The sequence below is a fragment of the Rhopalosiphum padi genome, chromosome 4, assembly GCF_020882245.1.
Source record: "Rhopalosiphum padi isolate XX-2018 chromosome 4, ASM2088224v1, whole genome shotgun sequence".
Lineage (NCBI taxonomy): Eukaryota > Metazoa > Arthropoda > Insecta > Hemiptera > Aphididae > Rhopalosiphum > Rhopalosiphum padi.
Window position 1 is genome coordinate 53,363,967 of NC_083600.1, and position 21,118 is coordinate 53,385,084.

The 21,118-nt window shown below is 30.2% G+C and overlaps 1 protein-coding gene across 2 annotated transcripts in view; it reads left to right on the forward strand.

Moving 5' to 3' along the window:
* The window catches only part of LOC132928300 (uncharacterized), a 149,223-nt gene extending 135,679 nt beyond the window's left edge, over positions 1-13,544 (forward strand). For both annotated transcript variants that reach the window (XM_060992870.1, XM_060992869.1), the window contains exons 8-13: positions 1,533-1,773; positions 3,290-3,357; positions 7,281-7,361; positions 11,227-11,460; positions 12,093-12,314; positions 13,197-13,544. In XM_060992870.1, coding sequence (XP_060848853.1) covers positions 1,533-1,773; positions 3,290-3,357; positions 7,281-7,361; positions 11,227-11,460; positions 12,093-12,314; positions 13,197-13,294 — 944 coding nt within the window. In that variant the 3' untranslated portion in view covers positions 13,295-13,544. The remainder of the gene's footprint in view (positions 1-1,532; positions 1,774-3,289; positions 3,358-7,280; positions 7,362-11,226; positions 11,461-12,092; positions 12,315-13,196) is intronic.
* Positions 13,545-21,118: the final 7,574 nt, after the last annotated feature.

Here is a 21,118-nt window from a genome sequence, read left to right on the forward strand (position 1 = left end):
GTCGAAGTGACGAATAGGCTTTAGCGTGTATATACTTACTGTTGTTTTTATTTATATGTGTACAAAATGTGTTATCTTTTAATAAAAATCTATCGATTCTTTTTCAAGCTTTTGTTTATTAAACATTATGTTTGTTGCGTATAACCGTTAAAAAACAGGGCTCTAGATTCATCTATAATAACGATTTTCACAATAACACCCTTAACTCAACATACCTATATCCTGTAAACAAAACGTTTGCGAATAATAAAGTTTATTTTTAAATAATAGTTCTCTTTAAATTTGAACTTTCGAAAAATTGTAAATTTTTATTTGAAAAAATAACGTATGTGTGTGTTTTTTTTTATCAAACTATACAGTACCTAAAACCTTTCTACATTGCTATCTTGATTCATTTTTTTTATACCCATCAATATTATTCATCTATATAATATATCTATTTTCAAATCAGGGACGAGAGGGTATATATTTTATACTATAATGTTTTTTGTAATACCCTTTACTATAACACTATTTTCGTTGTTATGGCTGCCAACGTCATAACACTAAACACATTTGCTGATTAAGTCTTTTTTTTTCTTTAAACGTCCATTTTTACCCTTATCTTGTGTAGACATTTTTTTTTAATGGTTAGGTATATAATATGTTAAAGGCACTTTAACTATATACGTACAATAAAATGTGTACATGAATATCTCACACGAACGTGTTCAACGAACTGTCTAATCTATAAATACGAGTATATTAGTAGTTGATGGTTTAAAAAGTTAAAGCTCGTGTTTTAAACGTCCAGCAATGAGGTGATGTTTTAAACAAAAATCTATTATTATTATTATATACCTATGCTATTTTATAGAAAATTATACTTAAGATCCCAACTATTTATTAGATTTACTATTTATGCGTATATTATTTGTTATAAATCAATATTATTATTTATTACGCTGTTGACGATTTTATATATATTATATATATTTTTTAACGCATACCGTGTATACGTATATTGATTTGTAATTTACATATTTAATCCGTCGTCGACTGAATAGTTACTGATATATTCGCCGATGTTCGCAAAAACCAACTAATTGCGTATCGTATATCCGTGATTTTAAACCATTTACCATAAAACATTCATAAGTCATAATAACCCATATAAATTCGTAGAAACCATCGTAAACGAAACCTTATTGTCTATGTAGTATTATATTATACCATTCGGTATTCTACTTTGTAACATTATTAATCAACGGCGCTTTTTGGTGTCAGAATACGTGGAATACTTTTGTCGAGGTACGTGAATGTGAAAGATTACGTATACTCTGAACAGAATTGATCTTGTTAAAACTGGCACTCCTTTATTGTCGTCATATAGCGTGCTCCTCATCGTATATCCTTTTCCTAGTCGATATTGATACAACATATATCTAGAATATTAATATGTCCTAGACGTACTTTATAATGTACATAAATATAACAAATAATAAATATATTATACTGTAATTTACTAATGATGCCTGTTTGTCTTTTCCCAGCGGAGAACCACCATCACCACGGCGTTGGTTCAGGTTGCCGATACCCGTCATGGTTAACCGAACACCACACCTGGCACTCGTTGAACCACGGTCACATTTACCATTTCTCGCCGAGAAACGGCACATTACGGAAGAGCATCCCAGGAGCAGGACCTGACCACGACATCCGCGCCGCGTGTTACAAGGTAATCAACGTTACCGATAACAAGGCGCTGATCATCACGCACTACACTATTGGGTGGTAAGTACATCGTAACCCTTAAAGAGCGGTTTTTGTTCTTTATAGTACATACGTATACGCATGCATTTTTATTTTTTTTTTAATCACGACCGAAACCATACGATGTTAAAAAGGGGTCGGGAAAATCTCGACTACGGATTTCCCTCTCGAGTTAAATATAATGTTGTGTTATGACTGTTATGAGTGTTTGGAGTTGGTTTTATAATATATATATATAAATATTTTTTTTTTTTTACTTTTAACGGTTCAACCTCCAAACGAACATGTGATATATATATATATATATATACATATGTAAGTATGCGTGTGTGTATTTATATGTGAGTAAGTATGTTTGTATACACATTCTTACGAAAAACACTCTCGAGTACATTCATCCGTGTCGGCGTGGTTCGTATAAGTAATCAACCCCGTCTTTATTTTTTTCCAATTCTTATTCTCGTGTACGGTCATAAAGTAAAAAGAAGGGTAAAAGGGTATTCAAAGCTTGGCAAATTAAAACCTACGTTTTTATTTCCTACTTTTTTTTATTATTATTTTTCCGGACAAAGTCTATATCATAAGTAGAATTTCACTCGAAAGAGGATTATTAATAAATAGTGACTACACGATAAAAAAAACAAGTGCAATATTGTGGTGCTGTGAAGTTTAAATTTCACAAATGCAGGAATGTTCGTTATTTTCTAATGGTTGCCGTCAATATAATTAACGATCGAATATATACGCAGATACGTTATCTATATACACATCCTGCCCCGACTATGTGCCGCCAGGCCGTATGTAGCTTATACACGTACACACAGCGAAGGCATTGCCATGCACATCAATTTCAAAACATCAAATAATAAGACCGTACATAATGTTCTAGCTAGTGCTCGTTTACACGGTATACAAATCAAAATGATGACCAAACGTGTTTATGGTTTGCCTATAGTTAAATTGTATTCGAATAATATCCAAACTTAATAAATATTTCTATTGGTTAAAAGTTAACATTTTAGATAGTGTTGTACACATTTATTTATTGTGGTTCGCATAATTTAACTGATCACAAAACTTCAAAAATCTACTCTTGTATGCATTTATTTAAAGTACAATACTTCAGAACACAGTCAATCATCAACACGAAAATAATAATATATAATGGTATTTATTATTATAAACACAAAGTGACTTCAATATTACGAAACTGTCAACAGTCAATTTCGAAAATAATTGCTCATAATACGTCAATTTTTCAAAAATTCCTAATATTTATATTCTTATAGTCTTATGTTTAATGTTTAATTATTTATTTCCTAGTATATTTCAATAATTAATTTAATAATGTTCAAACAATTTCCATCAATAAAATTTTTAATTTTTTTAATTTTTTTTTTTTTTTTTTTAATTACTATAAACATAATAATTACTTACTCAATCGGGTCATTAAAATGTTAACAATTTATTAAATAATTTTTTGAGAGTTGTTTATTTTAGTATAGATTATATTTTAATAGTACATTTTATTTTTCAGCCAAAGCGGATATGCGTGTATGGGGTTTTATCGCCGTGACAGCCAAGTTGTTGAGGTCCAAGAGAGTGGTACGTATATGCAACTTAAGTGTCACACATAACTAACAATCAAATATAAATGTATGCTAAAAACTTTGCCAAAAGTTTCCAAAACAAGCGTATAAGTAGTTTTAATGGGAACCGACAGGTGTCAGACCAATATTATGACAAAATAGGCTGACAAACTCACGAACGAAATTAAAATGTTTTACGTCAAATTTGGGCTGTGAACTTGTCACAATAAAATCGTAATGCTAACTTACGCTTACGAAAGTTTGCCATCCATCGAAATAAATAGTGTGCATTTTGCAAACTTTTCACTTAGGCGTTGATATTGTAAGACATACAAACTTATTTTTCCCATTCTCCTAAGAGAGATGACTACGATGAAAAATAGGAGTTATTTGAAGCTAAAAATCCACAAATTTACGAGTTTAAAGTATTGAAAAATACGCATGACCTTTTTATAATAAATATATTTAATTACCAGTTTTCCCGTGAGATGTCTAAATAACCAATACGCCTAGTCCGAATAAAACAATACATGACATAAATAAGTATTTAAATATCAAACGCTTCCACTCGTGAAGGTTAATAAATGTATAAATTTACAAGTTTGTTAATCGAATGTCTTTACATAAAACAAATTAAATTCTGCGGAGCTACAGTCTACAGGTATTCGTATTCTTTATTTTTCTTTTACATTTGACATTACTAAAAATAATATTATAATTCGGTATTTACGTTAACGAAAAAAAAACAAATTTACAAGTTCTGTGAATTTGTGACTACTCTGAAACTAAAAATAAGCTTAACGTTATTTTTTAATGTCAACATTTTTATCGGTAAAATAATATTAAGGTTTTGTTATTTTTAATATGTCACAGAAAAATGAAAATATCTCTTTCGTAAGCGAGGAAGGGTGAACATATTTAATATAAAATCCTCAAATTTCTATGGTAACGTGTCGGATTTGCTGAGATAGGACCAAAATGAAAAATATTGCGCCACTGCCAAGTAACCGCCTTCGAGGCGGAAATACCGAGACGGCTCATATATATTCATACGTGCGAAGTGTCTGACATAACGTTTTCTAAGCGATTTCACTGGGAGGACATAAATATATTTCGATATGGTGTTCTACGCAAAGGGCTGAAACGTGCATGTTTTCAAATTTGTATCCCTCACATTTGGGCGTTAACGACTACACACACTTGGCCGTTAGTCGAACCATGACGACGGGGCGATTGTTCCCCTGTATAGTCATATTATATTTTCTGAAATATATTATATTATTATATTGTTGCCATTATATTTTATTTTTGCCGACTGACCGTTCGACTGGACCGTTTTCCACTCAGTCTCGACCAATACTGATAATGTACCGGAAATTCGTCAGCGGAATATAATATCTCATCTCATACATTAACACCCCACAACACCAGAAAACATAAAAATAGTGTAGTCGTAACGTGTTTGAACTGCATTTACTCAATCGCAGCTTTATGATATTATCGTGCCTTTCGAACACCTTTCCATAACAAACTTCCTCTGTTTAGAGGAATATTTCCGCTAGACCGGAGTTTACCGTAATGATCCTATTATCTGGGGAGGTCATTCGTCTTACGCCATCCGGAATAGGTATAGTCTATCGTAATTTCCTTTACGCGCACTTCTTGCCGTACACGCGTCTAAATTTAAGACGTATAAGGGGTTTATTGTATAATAATATTAAGTATATAGCATCGAAATAATATTGTTAGCGGCTATTATTAATGGAAAGTATTAGATGTTTAATTTTTATTTCTTTCGTTTACTTTATATTATTATTTAATATTCGAAAAAATAACTCAATCCAATAAATAATAATAATTCATCACATGGCTACTTGGGTGGCGCGAACTCATAAATAAAACGCCCAGAGATTAGATACGATAACATTAATCGCAGTTGCTACTGAAATTTACCGTACCGTATCATTAATACGACTAAATGTTATAATTCTGTAATTACACGGCCTGCTCCTCCGAGGCAAACCAAATCACCTCCGAGTCTATAAAATATAAATACCGGACTATACATATTACGTCAAAAATAATTTTATTGAACATCATTCTGTTTTGCTATAAAATAAAAACTATCGATTGATCTTATGACTTGTATTGCGTTTGTAATTTGTATACCTACATATGGCATTATATGATGAAATGTATGATCATCCAATTCATTTTTGCCCTATGCGAACAATGACATGATTTCAACGATAACAACGAGGTATTTAATATTTACTAATAATATTCACGAAACGGGAAGCCGAACTGCAATCACATCAATTATATTCATATTTCATATTATAATATAACCCACTTAATTACAATAGACCTCCATCGTTATGACAAAATATTATACAAGCATAATGCGTTTGAATTAGTCATAATATTTTCATTTAAATGTTTCATTATAAATTAATAACTAAATAATAATTATATAATAATAACAGTTATGCAGCTTTTATTTATTTATTTAGTTTGAGTAATTTAAAATTAAAGAAAAATACATTGAATAGGAAATTTGATTTCGCATTTTTATGTAAATGCGTATAACTTGCTATTTATTATTTATTACTACAGAAAAAAAATTAAACTTTCATTAATTAAACCTTTTTTAAATTATGTACCTGTAAGCCTACAGCATTTTAAATGTTGTTTTCTCATAAAGAATGCATAACGTTTAAATGTGTAGGTACTTAAAAAAAATTTAGCAATTGCCCACGTTCTCGATGTTTTTATTTATTTCATTTTAAAAACGTAATTTAAAGTTTTATCATTGTGTATGATTCTCTCTTAATATCAATTATCTTTTAGACAGAATTACATAAACAAAATCTCTTGTACATTTCGTGTTCTCTACATTTAAACTCACTGATAAAACGATGTTTTTTAATAGCGCGAGGTTACAGTTGAAAATAATAAATAAACAAATGTTTCTTCTTATTTACATTTTTTACGCGTTATTCTAAATCATCTCTAAGATAACGGAGAAAAGTGATGAATAAATGGCAATAATATTATTTGCATATCAATGAAAATAATATACAAACATCTTCATTATTGGTCCTTTATTGTAGTCTTAACTTACACCTGTGATAGACACTATCGCGGGAATGTTTAAATGTTAAATAAAAAAGTTATATCCGTGGGTGAAATGTAATAACTAATAGTGGGAGTGGTTATTCGGTGTTTATGCTTTGTCATTTAGAGACAAATCGTTAAAAATATTTATTTTAATGCATAAAATTATATTACATATTCTCGCATAATACTAATATTAAACATAGGTACATCGATTAAAAACACAATAACATAAAACATACATTTTATTTATGTTAAGTATTTATAATTTTAACGTAGCTCATAGGTTAAAAAATAAATACAAAGGTTTTTTGATACAAAAGTCATAAAACGCTTTCAAATTTAATGAAAAACATTACGGAAAATAATTATTATAATTCTGCTCGAGATCGTTTTAGATTAAAACGAAATAACGGTCCGGATATATACTTCAAAGCTAAAAACGTGACCATTCGGTTTCGTACGAAATCAAAGATTCGGCGAATCTTTTTGGCTCTTTAAAAATCTACAATGATCGACGTTTATATAAAATCCTAATCACAAAAGTACAATCCGAACGAATTCCTGTTATTTAAGACCATTCAGAATTTAATCGGTCAGTAAAAGTTTGACGACAAAAATAAAATGAAAAAATTTATTATTCCACTCTGCAATGCTAATTCGTATTTCGAAGTGTTTATAATTTTGACGTCCATTTCATTTCGCTTTACTTTTTTTTTTCGCAGCGTCCGCTGAAATACGATGTAAATTTGTTTTATTTATTCGTTTGTTTGTTTTTTCATTTTGTTTAATTTGTTTTATTTCTTTTTTTTTTATGTACAGAAAACCCGATGGAGAACGCAGACGACGCTTGTCGGCCAGACAACTTCCACTCGCAGCAGTTGACGTACAGCACGTTAGTGCGTAAGTACCAGTGTCTTTTTCTTTTCCATTTTATTCTTTTGCCACTCTCCCGCCCCACCCCAATCCGTCGTGTCGCGTCTGGGTCGTCCGCGGCACCGTGGCCGTCGTCTCCATCATCTCGCCGGGCCGCCCGAACGTCATGTCGTCACATCTCGTTACCGTCAACGCTCTAAGAAGTCGGGACACTAATGGCCCGCGAGACCCAGTGACGCGGCGGAAAATTGTCGTCTTACGATGAACCGGCGGCGTCCCGTCGCCGTCTGTAAATTGGCACTATATATATTAAGCGTATATAGACGCGTATACCCACCCCCCACCATACGTGCACCACCTTATCCGGCCATTCGCGGTTTCCACCGGCAGGATCATTTATTTTATTTATACTAGGCATTTATACCGCACACATATATAATATGATATATAATATATAAGTGTGTGTGTGTGTGTGTGTGTGTGTGTGTGTGTGTGTGGAAATAAGGAGAATGGAAAAAAATATTCGACCAGGAGAAGACGAGAAATCCCCAAACCATTAATCTTCATATTTACGTAAAAGTTTATACCGCGAGATTCCATTGCGTTCAATCACTTTATGATTGAAAAAGTTTCATGTTTTTATTTTTCAACGGCTAATTTTTCACTTTTTCCTCTTTTTTTTTTATTATAACTATTATTACTTTCGGAGACGAAATTGCCCCCCGAAAATAACGCCCACTCCGCCCTCTTTATCAGCCTCGTGCGCCCTTCCCCCATTGCTATCCAGCGTTTTTTCAATAAATTTAAAATTTTCCCTAAAACATTTATTATTATACAACTATATTATTACACACAGCAGTGGGGCGTTTTTCATTTTGTCCTTAAATTTATGAACATATATAATCACTTTTTCCCTTTGTATATTTATTATCAACTCTCGCGTTTTGTTTATGCATCATGAAAATATATTATGATTCCAAAGTAATTGAATCATCGATAAATTTTACTGTATAAATCCGAGGATACATCTTTTTATGGTTTTACATGGTTTACCAGTTACGTATTTCTGTGTACTACCGTATTTATTCCGAAATAATTGAAAAAAAATATTTTCAAAGCCACAATAGATATGTACGTGTCATACGTACATACTATAACATAATTTATAGTTTAAGTTTATGAACAGAAACATATAATTATTATTATTAGTATTTTTTTTTTTTTTTTTAATGATAATAAATAACATCACAGATATGTATAATATTTATTTTACGCAAATCGGTACTCAGTTTTCACAAATGTGTAACATGGATACCAGTTTTATATTTTATATTTCCTTGCTTTGTGGCGTAAAGAACGGCGTTAAATTACCAAATAGCATTGTGGTTGAAACATGACCGTTGGCACTGACGGTGTATGATAATGTATAACACGGAAGTCATGAAACTGAACGCCGCCGTGGTTATAAGAAAACGTACATGATAGCGAGGTAATCTTAAACACTGAAACAGCTTAAAATATAATATCGTAAGGTTAATAATTTCAATTTTACACCAAGTCCCTTTCGGCGAAAATGTTACGGATAAAAGTTGTTCGCCGATGCTGAAAATGACGTATGCCCGAAGTTTTAGCAGTAACAAATTCATCCCGCGTGGCCTATAAAACAATTAGCAGAAGGTATAATGGAAAATACATTAAGTACCATTTTCGGGGGCTACCATAATTTGTACAAATATATAATATATATTTATATTATTATGCGTATTATGTAATTATGCATAGTGTGCAGCGCAATGTGTTTCTATCGTTTTCTAATTTAACGTTGACCACTATTCCGAAACACGCTGCAGCCGGGTCTGTCCGAAATAGAAAGACTATACGCACTACAATATGATATGCAATTGTATTTTAATTAAAATCGGAGTTAATTTACACGAAACATGTTTATGAATATAGGTATATACATTTCTATATTCTCGCGAAATGCAATTTTCTTACTGTTCCGTAGTAGGTCGTACCGTAGATTTTTGTTTCATATACGACCGGTTTTAATTTTGTAATACTACACAATATATATAGTAATCCCGCTCCAATTTTCGATACTGCGTGATTATTTTAACAATGTTCTCGGAACAATAGAGTGCACGTGTTACATAATTCCGCTCAAAACCACAGCAGGGATTCGTAATATTAAATATCTCGGTGAAAAATATTGCATCAAAAACAATTTTGATGTTTCGTCTTATTATGGGCGTGTTAAATGACATAATTAATCATTTTTTTTTTTTTTGTTACTCTGTATATTATTAAAACGTTGTATTAAACAAAAGATTCAAACAAATTGACTTCAATTTATTTTTTTAATAAAACTGCTTCGTATTGTTGTTATTTTTTACGTCTGACAAGTGACTGACGATAGTTCTAAAATATAGCAATTCATGAAAGCTGCGGCCAATGAATCAAATATAAACCTGCACGAGGTTAATACCAACATTTGTTGGTGCTTTATATAAAAATAACAATAATAACTAGGTACCTATATATCAATAATCTCATATATTTTTTCAAAAAAAAAAAAAAAAAACAGATGATGATACTTATTTATAAAATGTATAGAATTAATTTATTCCCATATTTTCCCTAGGCCGTATATTTAATTATTTAAATATAACGTTTTATTTTTATTCATATAAATTGATTATCATGTAAAAAAAACTCTTCTATATTAATATCCTTTTGTTATTTTTAAATTTAGTTTTTAATTGGTTTTATAAAATGCAAACCGTTGTAAAACAACGATCTACGAATTTACAATTTATAAACTATAGCTAAACAAAAAAAAAAAAATACTCCACTTAATATCTCGGAATATAAAATCGTCGAAACGGACGTTCGGAACTTCTTTATTGTCATCGGAAGTAGCAATGGCACTGTGTAAAACGAACTTAGAATTTTTCACCGAGAAAACGATGACTGTTGTGTGCCGCCCCGGACGTATATAATAAGTGTCTGATATGGTAATACGCGCCGTATAAAGAATATTATATTATACGATGTACGGAGAAATGACGGTTTATGTCTCTTCCTCCTCCTCGTCGTCACATTACTCGTACTCGTCGTCGCCGCGATCTTCTAGTCCATTTGTTGTTTTTATAATATTCCTTATACAATCAAGACAGCAGCGATATAAAACCGGCGTTGTATTGCTGCGAGACGGCCAAGATGACGGTTCCTCCCCAATCGGCGGTGACTTATACATTATATATACATATTATTATACATCAACATAATATAAATTATTTATAAGAGTTCGAAATGCGTCTTTAAGGGGAAGGGGGCATGTTGAAACTGTATAGTGTATGACTGATACATATATATATATTTATACGTGTGTACGTAGTATATCGTCAAAACGGCACAAACAATAAAAACAGTGGTCTCATTAAAACTTTTCAATAATAATATTATTATTATCTATCTCCACTTAGTGTGTCGGCCACAAACAGCCCAATGGATTATATGGTCGGCGTGTGCAATAACGCACGCAGTCTGTTCCAAAGTTTCCGCCATTCCGGTACATTACACTCGGCCACAAAAGTCTCTCCTCTCCGTCCTCATATTATATATATAATACACTTATACCGTGGTTATTGCCTATATATACGCACCCACACACACACACACACACACACACACACACACACAATACACATACGCGCGTAACAGAGTGGCGAGAGAATGGTGATAACATGGATGTACTAAGGCATAATATCGTTGTCGCGAGTCCTGTGCGAGTCGGTAATAATTATTACGTCATACACGATATTAAAATTATTCATCACGAATGTTATACGATAGAATACCGATAATAAACAGTTTTTGTTCTTTGCAGCTCCTGCGCCCAAAGGTCGAGAGTGCCCGTTCCTCGGCCGTTACGAGATCAGCGGCGGACTCAACGCCGAAGATGTGGGTAAAGCGCTGGCCGCCAGCCGGCCTGGAAGCGAAAACAACCAAGACAAACCATCGATCCCGTGCAACCCACCCGGCAAACAGTACCTGACCATCGGATGCAATTCGCCGGACACCATGGAATTCCAGTCCGAGTGCGGTACCAAGACCGTAGCCGGTAAGCGATCTAACGACCGGAAGTCGAACCGTATATTGCTCCCCCCGCAGACTACAGTGGTTATCGTGTTCAATCTTTGAACCCGGGGTGGTCTCACTCTCACACCTTCCTCACACTTTTCTCACTCCCACCACTTCACACAAAATCAACGAATTCGCCTGCAGTGCGTACACGTTACAATAATACGTATAATATTATGGCGGCGGCCTTCTCGTATACAATGTTATTTTAAAAATATTACAGATCGCGATGTCTATCGATTTCAATATAATCCCGTATTTATATTATTTATTATTTATTGATATTCATGTTGGACTCGCATGCCGTGGCTTATTTAGGATTTTGAAAACGAGATAGGGATGGGATAATTTTATTGTAACCTGTATGCACCCTAACCCCTAAATCCACCTTATAATACGTAACCACTCGTATGATGAATACGCACATATCTCTTATACTCGTATTAAACATAATATATATTATTTATTATACCTACGCAAAGCACACACGAATCCGATTGTTACCGTGTTTCGTGTTGCGTGCTTAAAATATACAAATAGATAATATATTTGCGCTTATACATTTTTAACACACTAAACTGCTTCACGTCTTGGTTTTTTTTTGTTTCACAGCGTACACGTGCTACGGACACTGGAAGAACGAAATTACCGGCGTCAACTACGTGATATCCACGCCACAGGGACGATCGGCTACGAATTCCAGACGATACTGTTTCATCATGTCGCAAGTGAACGGAATGGCTCAGCAAACGTTGCACATCGCCTCTGTGATGGAATCGTGCCATCCGCACCCACTGGGTCGGCTTCACTGGGCGTTTAATATAACGCACCAAGGTATGATGATATCATGAACTTCCGAGGTTTTTGTGTCGAAGAAATTCTGATTTTATTTTAACGCGACACAAATTCAGTGTCATTTTATGGGATTAGGGGAGGGAGCAATGATTTGAAGGCGTGAGTGATTTTTACAGCGTAATTAAAAATCAATGATGCCTATACCTACATATTATAATCTGAAATCATTTAAATTTTAACCACAAACACTTCAAATCAACTCATATTAGTTGTAAAGCATGTGATTATTATTGTTTTGTTTTTTTTTTTAAATAATACTGTCAAAATGAAAATGTGTGCCGGTTTATAATATAAAAATATATAATATCATTTATATACGATTTATCCATCAACATCGCGTTTCAGCGACAACCACCGTTTAGACTTCGGAACCCTAAAAAAAAAAATACGATTACATAATATTGTTATAATATTCTGGGAACCGGTGGGTGTTAATGGCAAAACTAAAAACGTTCTGGAACGGTAATAACAATAATATTGTTGAAGTGTTGAATTGGACGTTGTGTGAATGAATTATTTATACCTTTATACGTCGGAAACGTACAGTAACGGTTGGTCAAGGATGCTCGTGTGTGTGTTTGAGGGGGAGGAGATTTTTATACGAGAGAAAACAAAAAATTTGGTCCGGAGATTCGGAAACAAAACAATCGACGACCAGAAACGTCGGGTGGTGGTGACGTTTGCCGGATGCTCGTGATTTAAGTGGACACGTTTTTTGTATGTGTGCGTTCGAGCCCGTTTGAATGGAATATATTTCCGGCCGAACGGAATTGGTTTTAATTAATATTCTTTGTGACATTCTACGATTATACACAATAGGTACTTACGCAACAATAATGAATTATTTTTTTTAATTTTTAGGTCTCTGCAGTTCCGAGTCTAACAGCGCTATCGTAACCGGCATACCAGTCCTAGTCCTATTTGCAGCTCTGCTGGCCGCCATAGTCAATCGCCGGTGATCATCGTCGTCGTCAGCAGTCGCGTCGGCCGGCCGGCCGCTAGACATTTAGAGGAGGCTCGCGCCAAAATTATACAGAAAACCAAGACCACGTCGCTAAAAAAAAATAAAAAAATATATTAATAATTATCGGGCGGTCCCCCGTGTATACATATTATTATTATTATTATTATATAGGTGTTAGGGATCGCTTTTATTTATTTAATTGTTTACATATTTTTTTTTATTAAACCGACTTTATTGTGATCGTATTTTTAAACTATTATTATTGATATTATTATTTTGATGTTACCCCCAAACCCAATCTTCTAATTCTCCCTCTTTCTTTGTGTTTTTTTTTTTATTTATTTCATTATCAATCTCTATCTCTATTATGTTATGTTATTATTATTATTATTATTATTATTATTATACTTGTAAATTTGTTTTTTAATCGATGGTGCAGAGTTATTTGCGTTAGTTTCGATGTTTATATATTAATATCGTAAGCGGGTCCGCGTACGTTTGCTAGGAATAATTATAAAATTATTATATATACCATGATGGTTATATTAATAATTATTTTTTATTTTCAACAATTGTAAATATCGAAAATTGTAAAATTTTTTATTATTATTATTATTATTATCGAATTGTAATACGAGAACAAATCCGTGTCCGTGTAATTCGACTCACATATACCACACACGCCTGCTTACCAAATTATCTTTTTTATTATACTATATTAAGATTTTAATTTTAGCGCTGAATGTGTACAAAATCGATTCTATGTATTCGTGCAGGTCCTATATGTTCATTTTTTTTTCTCTAGACTTAATTCATACCTTTTTAACGAAATATTATTGTATACGTATACATATAATACGAGAAGAAGATGCTTTATATATATATACATATATATATATATAAAGCATCTTCTTCTCGTATTATATGTATACGTATACAATAATATTTCGTTAAAAAGGTATGAATTAAGTCTAGAGAAAAAAAAATGAACATATAGGACCTGCACGAATACATAGAATCGATTTTGTACACATTCAGCGCTAAAATTAAATCTTAATATAGTATAATAAAAAAGATAATTTGGTAAGCAGGCGTGTGTGGTATATGTGAGTCGAATTACACGGACACGGATTTGTTCTCGTATTACAATTCGATAATAATAATAATAATAATAAAAAATTTTACAATTTTCGATATTTACAATTGTTGAAAATAAAAAATAATTATTAATATAACCATCATGGTATATATAATAATTTAGCTTTATTTTTTATTAAATAAATTATTGTTCATTTTATTAATTTTAAATATTATAATGTTAGTAAATATATTATTATTATTTTTTTTTTTTGTTCGGTAATTTAAATTGATGTATAAAAAAAACTATAAAGGGCCAAATAAAAATGGTGTCATATTATGCAAAGATTATTATTGAGTATCCAAATAGGTACATTATATCGAATGTGCCTAATAATATATCCCTCGACGTCCTATAATGTTATAATGTTGATCGTTATAATATTTTCACGTTTGTCTATCTCAATTCTATAGGTAGGTACAAAATCCTAACTGCTCACCGATTTGCATTACTTGTACTGATTGCACTTTTTATTTTTTTTTCACCCTCAGACATAATAATATACTAAATGTCTAATCATTTCATTCCGACCGTAGCTATATAATAATATATAGTGATGTCGTCCCGGGGGATGGTATTCGTTGGTCCGAATTTTCCGACCCGACTGCGGACCATAATGTTATGCCACTGGCGTTTTTCGAATCCCCTACGGGCGGCGCCGCACAACTGAAAAAAAAACGATGACCGTGTTTTTGGGATTTACACGAATTTTTAAACTAAAAGTTTTTTTTTCGACAACCGAATTATGTTGTCGTGTGAACTGAACTGCGGAAAAGAACATGACAATTCAATTTAAGCGCGACCAATTCAATGTATTATTTACTGAACATACATATACCTACACGCGAACAATGTTTTGGCTAATATTAATTAAACATATGTATAATATTATTCTATATAGTATATATAATACATATATATATATACATATTATATAGTATTGTGTCCAACAAAATCGAGTACCTATGTTTAATATATATATATATATGTAGATTTACATACTTTTTAATAAAATCGTAATAGTGAAAAACAATAGTTATTTTATAAGTCAACAGTAAAGAATTACCACACACACACACAACATAATTTATCGCCACCGACCCAATATTGTGTATACTTACACATAATTTTATAACCAATCGGTTTTGATTTTTTTGTAAATTTGGGTGTATCTCTATTGTCTATAACCGGTAATCTAAATCTAAAAAAAAAAATTACAATTCCACCTCAAATAAAACTGCCCATTTTTTTTTATTCCTGACAATAAATAACATTATTTACATTAAAAAAAGGTTGTCGAAAAATAAATGTTGACCGAAAAAAAACGATCCTAGACTAATATTTCAAACATTTATAATATTATCTTACGAAACCAGTCGCAGTCGGAGATTTGCACATATCTGATCTCGTGTCCATGCAGATTGTCCATATAATACTATAGATTAGCAGAATTTTGATCTAATTCATAAGATCCGTATAATATGTTTAGTCCTATGCCATTTTATTCAAATATATTTTGTACTTTATAGAGTTAAGGCTGAAATACGGTAAAATTCAGTATATTTTTCATCCAATCAATGCAGTTCAAAGTACTTAATTTAAAGAATTTAATATTTGATCAAATTTTAATTACCATGGTTTCAATAATAGGATTTTGCCAACAGAGATTTTTTTTTATTTTAAACTATTATTCTAGATTGATTAATTAATCCTTACTGTAATGTTACGACACATGATGAACCATTTTTTATATATAATAGTGGTTATAATCACCCCCGTAGATTAATAACTTTTTGAACAGAAGAAAACATTCGGTTATTGGTTACTAGTGACACCATTTTCTCCGACGGAACTTTTAAAACGGCACCAATAAGACAGTGCATCCAGTGTTTATAATATATATAAAACTATACACGGAACTTACACAAATAATGTATTTTAGATAGTTTATGCATTAACTGCTTATAAAAAAGAACAAACCTATTGAATAATTTATCAAAAACTTAAAAATTCTTCAAAACGGTATAATTTGACATTAAGTACATCATCAATTTTTCGATTTTGACACAGCAAACATATAAATGCGTTAACTACTAAATTTAATGAGTCCCTTCATAACAGGTTGTTTCTTTCATTTTGGACAATCTTTATGGTGTCAGCTGGTGCCTGGTGAACAGTGGCTTAAGAGAGGAGTATTCGAACTAAACATCAGCAAAATATAAGAAATAATTTATTATTGCTGACGATTTTACTATTCATACCATTAAGGGACTTACAAGAAATGTTCGATAACTTAATGGATAACTTGGATGAAAGCGTTGTTGACTTTGCTACTTACATTGAATCAACATATCTACATTTGTAGTTGACTAGCGCGTGGTTGGAGACAAGCTATCCCTCCTAAATTCCCTCTAGAAATGTGAAATGTAAATGAACTTGCGTATTAAGCCGAAGACAAAAAACCAACAATGTTATAGACTTTGAAACTGGTAAAAGTGCTATTTACTCATCTTCCTAATATTTTTAAATTTCTAGAAAATATAAAATATATTCAAGAAAAAACCGAAAATACTATTATCCAAATAATAGTCATGCACGTATCAAATCATCAGTCCCCCAGAAATGTTGATACTGCTAATCAGGAACGTGTTGAAAATATAACAAGTAATTATTAAGCTTATTACAAAGAACAGAGTACCAAGGAATAATAAGTACCTACTATTTCCATTACCTCATTCAAAAATATTTTAAAGGAGGAAGGGTAATCTAAAATATGTACACATAAACTTTTTAACATAACTTTCCTAATATAGGTAGCTTTACTTTAATAATTTAAGAATATTAAAAGTTGACTTTAAAATGAAAATTAATGTCAATCAAAAATAGATTGGATATTACGGTTTCGAAAGACGGTCTTATGTAATAATAATCATTAATCGTAATACTCATTTAAATACCTACACAATAATATCAAAAATCAACTTTTTAAATTGTTTTGATAATAATTTATATTTTGATTTTATTGTTCTTTATTGTTACTATTTGTGAAATTATAATAATAAATTAAAAATATTATCTTTATAATAATCTAATAGTAAAATCGTCTAAAAAAAAAATTAATCTAGGTACTACCTATTGTATATAATTAAATATTTTGTATACGTTCTCCAATTTTTAAATAATTAATTTATATAATATATTCTTAAACTTACGTAGAAAATAAAATGATTAAAATGGAAAGAGGTTCGCTTATTTTTAAAATTATGTACTGGAAATATATTTCTTTTTTTCCCCCAAATAATAACAAAGAAATCGAATTTTCTACCGGAAACCCCTCTCCACCACCATTAAAAAAATATTTATATAAATTAAAATTAAAATAAAAATTTAAGCAATTTGAGTAACTTTATTTGATGTTGTATATTTGAATTTAATAATAAAACCGCCTTAAGTAATTAGCTAAAATCTCTTCTAACATAAACATTTTTAAACATGTATATACCTTCTTCGCTCAGAATAATTTTTTATATACAATGTTGTACCATTAAATTTAAATTTAAAACTTATAACATGACTCTATAAATACTATAGTTATTTTTTTGTTTTATTGAATTTTGAATAATAAAGATTATTTATTTATTAGTTTCAGACAATATTTTTAATAATCAACAAAATGTTTCCAAGAAATAAAAAATGTTTAGCTATTTTTAATTCTTCATTAAACAATGATTCTAGTGATGAAGATTATTATGAATTAGAAGCTGATCCCCTTGAAGTTGATTAACTCTTACAGATGTTAGATGAAGATCTGCTTAATGAAGTAAGAGCCTATGACTTTTTATTCATAATGTATGTATTTTTATTAATATAAATGTATTTTATATTTTAGGAGTATAATCAATTTTTAAATGATGAATTTGAAAAATGCTACGAAATAATAGATGAAGAACTAATGCAACAAATTCTAGAAGTACCATTATAGTTTTTAAACTTCTTGCTGCAACTTCAATATCTACCAATTATGTTTCAAATGCGTCAATCTTATTTACAATTTATTGTGTTTAAAGTTTAAACAAACAATTGTATGCTTAGTTTAAGATTGAATATTTAATATTCAATGACTCGTTAACTTAAACCATATATGTATCTATTATTAGAAAATTAAAAAACTTTATACCTACTATAGTAATTTAAGTCATAAGTAGATTAGGCACAGGTACAATATTATAATAACTTAAACAAATTATAAAACTATTACGAAGTTGATACGCCATCTTTGCACAGATTTACTGTAGTCTAAGATGATTAATTAACGAATTCGTATTTAACATATAATATAAATTCATTAAAATGAAGTTTTAAATAATTCTGTATGTCTAAATGTGTGAATTGTTTTTACAATGAAAATTTAATAAAATATTAACTTCATTATTAGAAAGATAGTAGTTTTCACTCTAATTTGTTTTTCGAACTGTACAGAATTTAGTATAACTATGATAGTGACCTAATCGATAGGTATACCTAACATACAACACAAACTATTTTTAATTTTCCACCAAAAGCTAGCCACATGTATCAAAATTTAAGCATTTTTTCTTCTAGAAACAATATCTGTAAATAACTTCGGTCACAAATATATAAATAAAACACGCGTTATTTTAAAATCAAATCATTACAATCAGAATTAAAAATACATTACTAGGTTTAAATAATATTTATTCAATATACGTAATGACTAAAATTATATCATACATGTTTCTACAATAAGTTGGGTAACAATAAAAAAGCATAACTACAATATTCAAAATTGGGTTAATAAAATATTTATGTAGTTAAGCAATATCTAAAATTGTCACATACATAAGTCAACAGTTGACTTATAAGTTACTATAATTTGAATAGCATAAGTAATAAAATACTATCTATTTATACACTTTATGTTTATAGTTTTGCTTAATTTTTTTAAGCTCGGTCATTTTACAGGTGAATATCCAATGTGTGATATCCAATTCACAGACACTTGCCATATTAGGGTGATAGGTACTTACTATTAGTAAAATTGTAAAGCTCACAAGTCCATATTTTAAACTTTAATGGTTGAATGGTTATTAAAAAGATAACCATTCTACTGTAAATATTATAATTTAGGATTTGAGTAACGACTACTTATGAAGAACCTTGCATTAAACTTTTGAGTTTTCAAGATTTATAAATTTTTACAAAATAATTTACCATAAAAATATAAATTAAACTCACGACATTGTAAAGTCAAACCGTTTTAAATTACAATACTAGGTTAAAAAAATTTAACAAAAATAGAGGAAAACTTTCATTTTCCACAATCTCAATTTTTAAAAGTTGATTTTTTTTATACATACCTATTATCATTTCAATTTTAACAACTGCAGTCAACAATACATTAGGTATTATAAAAAGATCTAATAATAATATATTATGAATAATAATGTGCAGATAATTGGAAATCGGTGACACCACTAATACCAGTCTATAATAATTAAATGAATATTTAAGAATATGATGAATCTTTTAAGATATTTATAGATATTTTAAATGATTAATTTTTTTTTTTTGAATTTTGGTAAAGTTAAATTTATCAAAAGTTATAATGTAATTTATAAATATACAAACTACACTGACACACAATTTTTTTATTGCGTTAGAACTAAAGTTTTTATGAAATTAAAAAATTAAAAGAAATTTCATGATTTAAATCCTATTGATACCTACATATTCAATTATTAATAATAACTTATATAGTTATATTATGTGGCTATTATGATTATTTTTTTTCTCTAGTAAAAGAACGTACGTAATATATTTTGTTATTTATCTGATTAAGTAGAAATAGTTTTATTTATGTAAAATTTAAGTTTGTATTAATTAAAATATGCACGTGCTTACAACCAAAATGTACAAAATTATATTTTGAGGACCCTATTTATAGACCAAAATATAGAATCCAAAAATAAAACTTTTACCAATAGTATCAATATATTTTTCAAATGCACAAATAAACATTAATTCCCATTTTTAAGGCGTTATTTCTAATTTGAAGATGCTAAGTCAACTCAATTTTCATAATGTTTATTTTATAATAGTTTATTATTTACCAAATATATAGTTGATGCTCAAAATAGAGTACATAGAAATTACTAGAACAATAATCAGCACAAAAATAGTCATTAACATTTAGTTCAATAGAACTGAATTATAATTATAATATAAACTTCAGATATTAATGTTTGTTTGCGCATAAGATGAAGTAAGTAATGATTTTTAATTAATAACATATTTTATTTAAAATTAGCTAACTGAATACAGGTGAATTATTGATGTACGGATGATCAATATTTAGTATAGTATCAGAAAAATAGATAATATGTCTTTGAACTCACTATATAAAACGGTAGCTGTGTATAGGAGACCCACAGAAACATGTTCATACTCTATCAAGGGCTGATTAATATGATCAATAAAGATCCGTTTGCCGTAAGTGAGGAAGAAAGCTCAAACTCATGTCGGAACTCTGATACTTTATGAGCGTTAAAATTTATGGAAACATTGGAAACTATGTGTGAAAGATGATTAAAGTTATTTGAGGTTATGAGAATCCCTAGGAATTGAAAAATTATTATATGATTATTATATTTTATTATAATT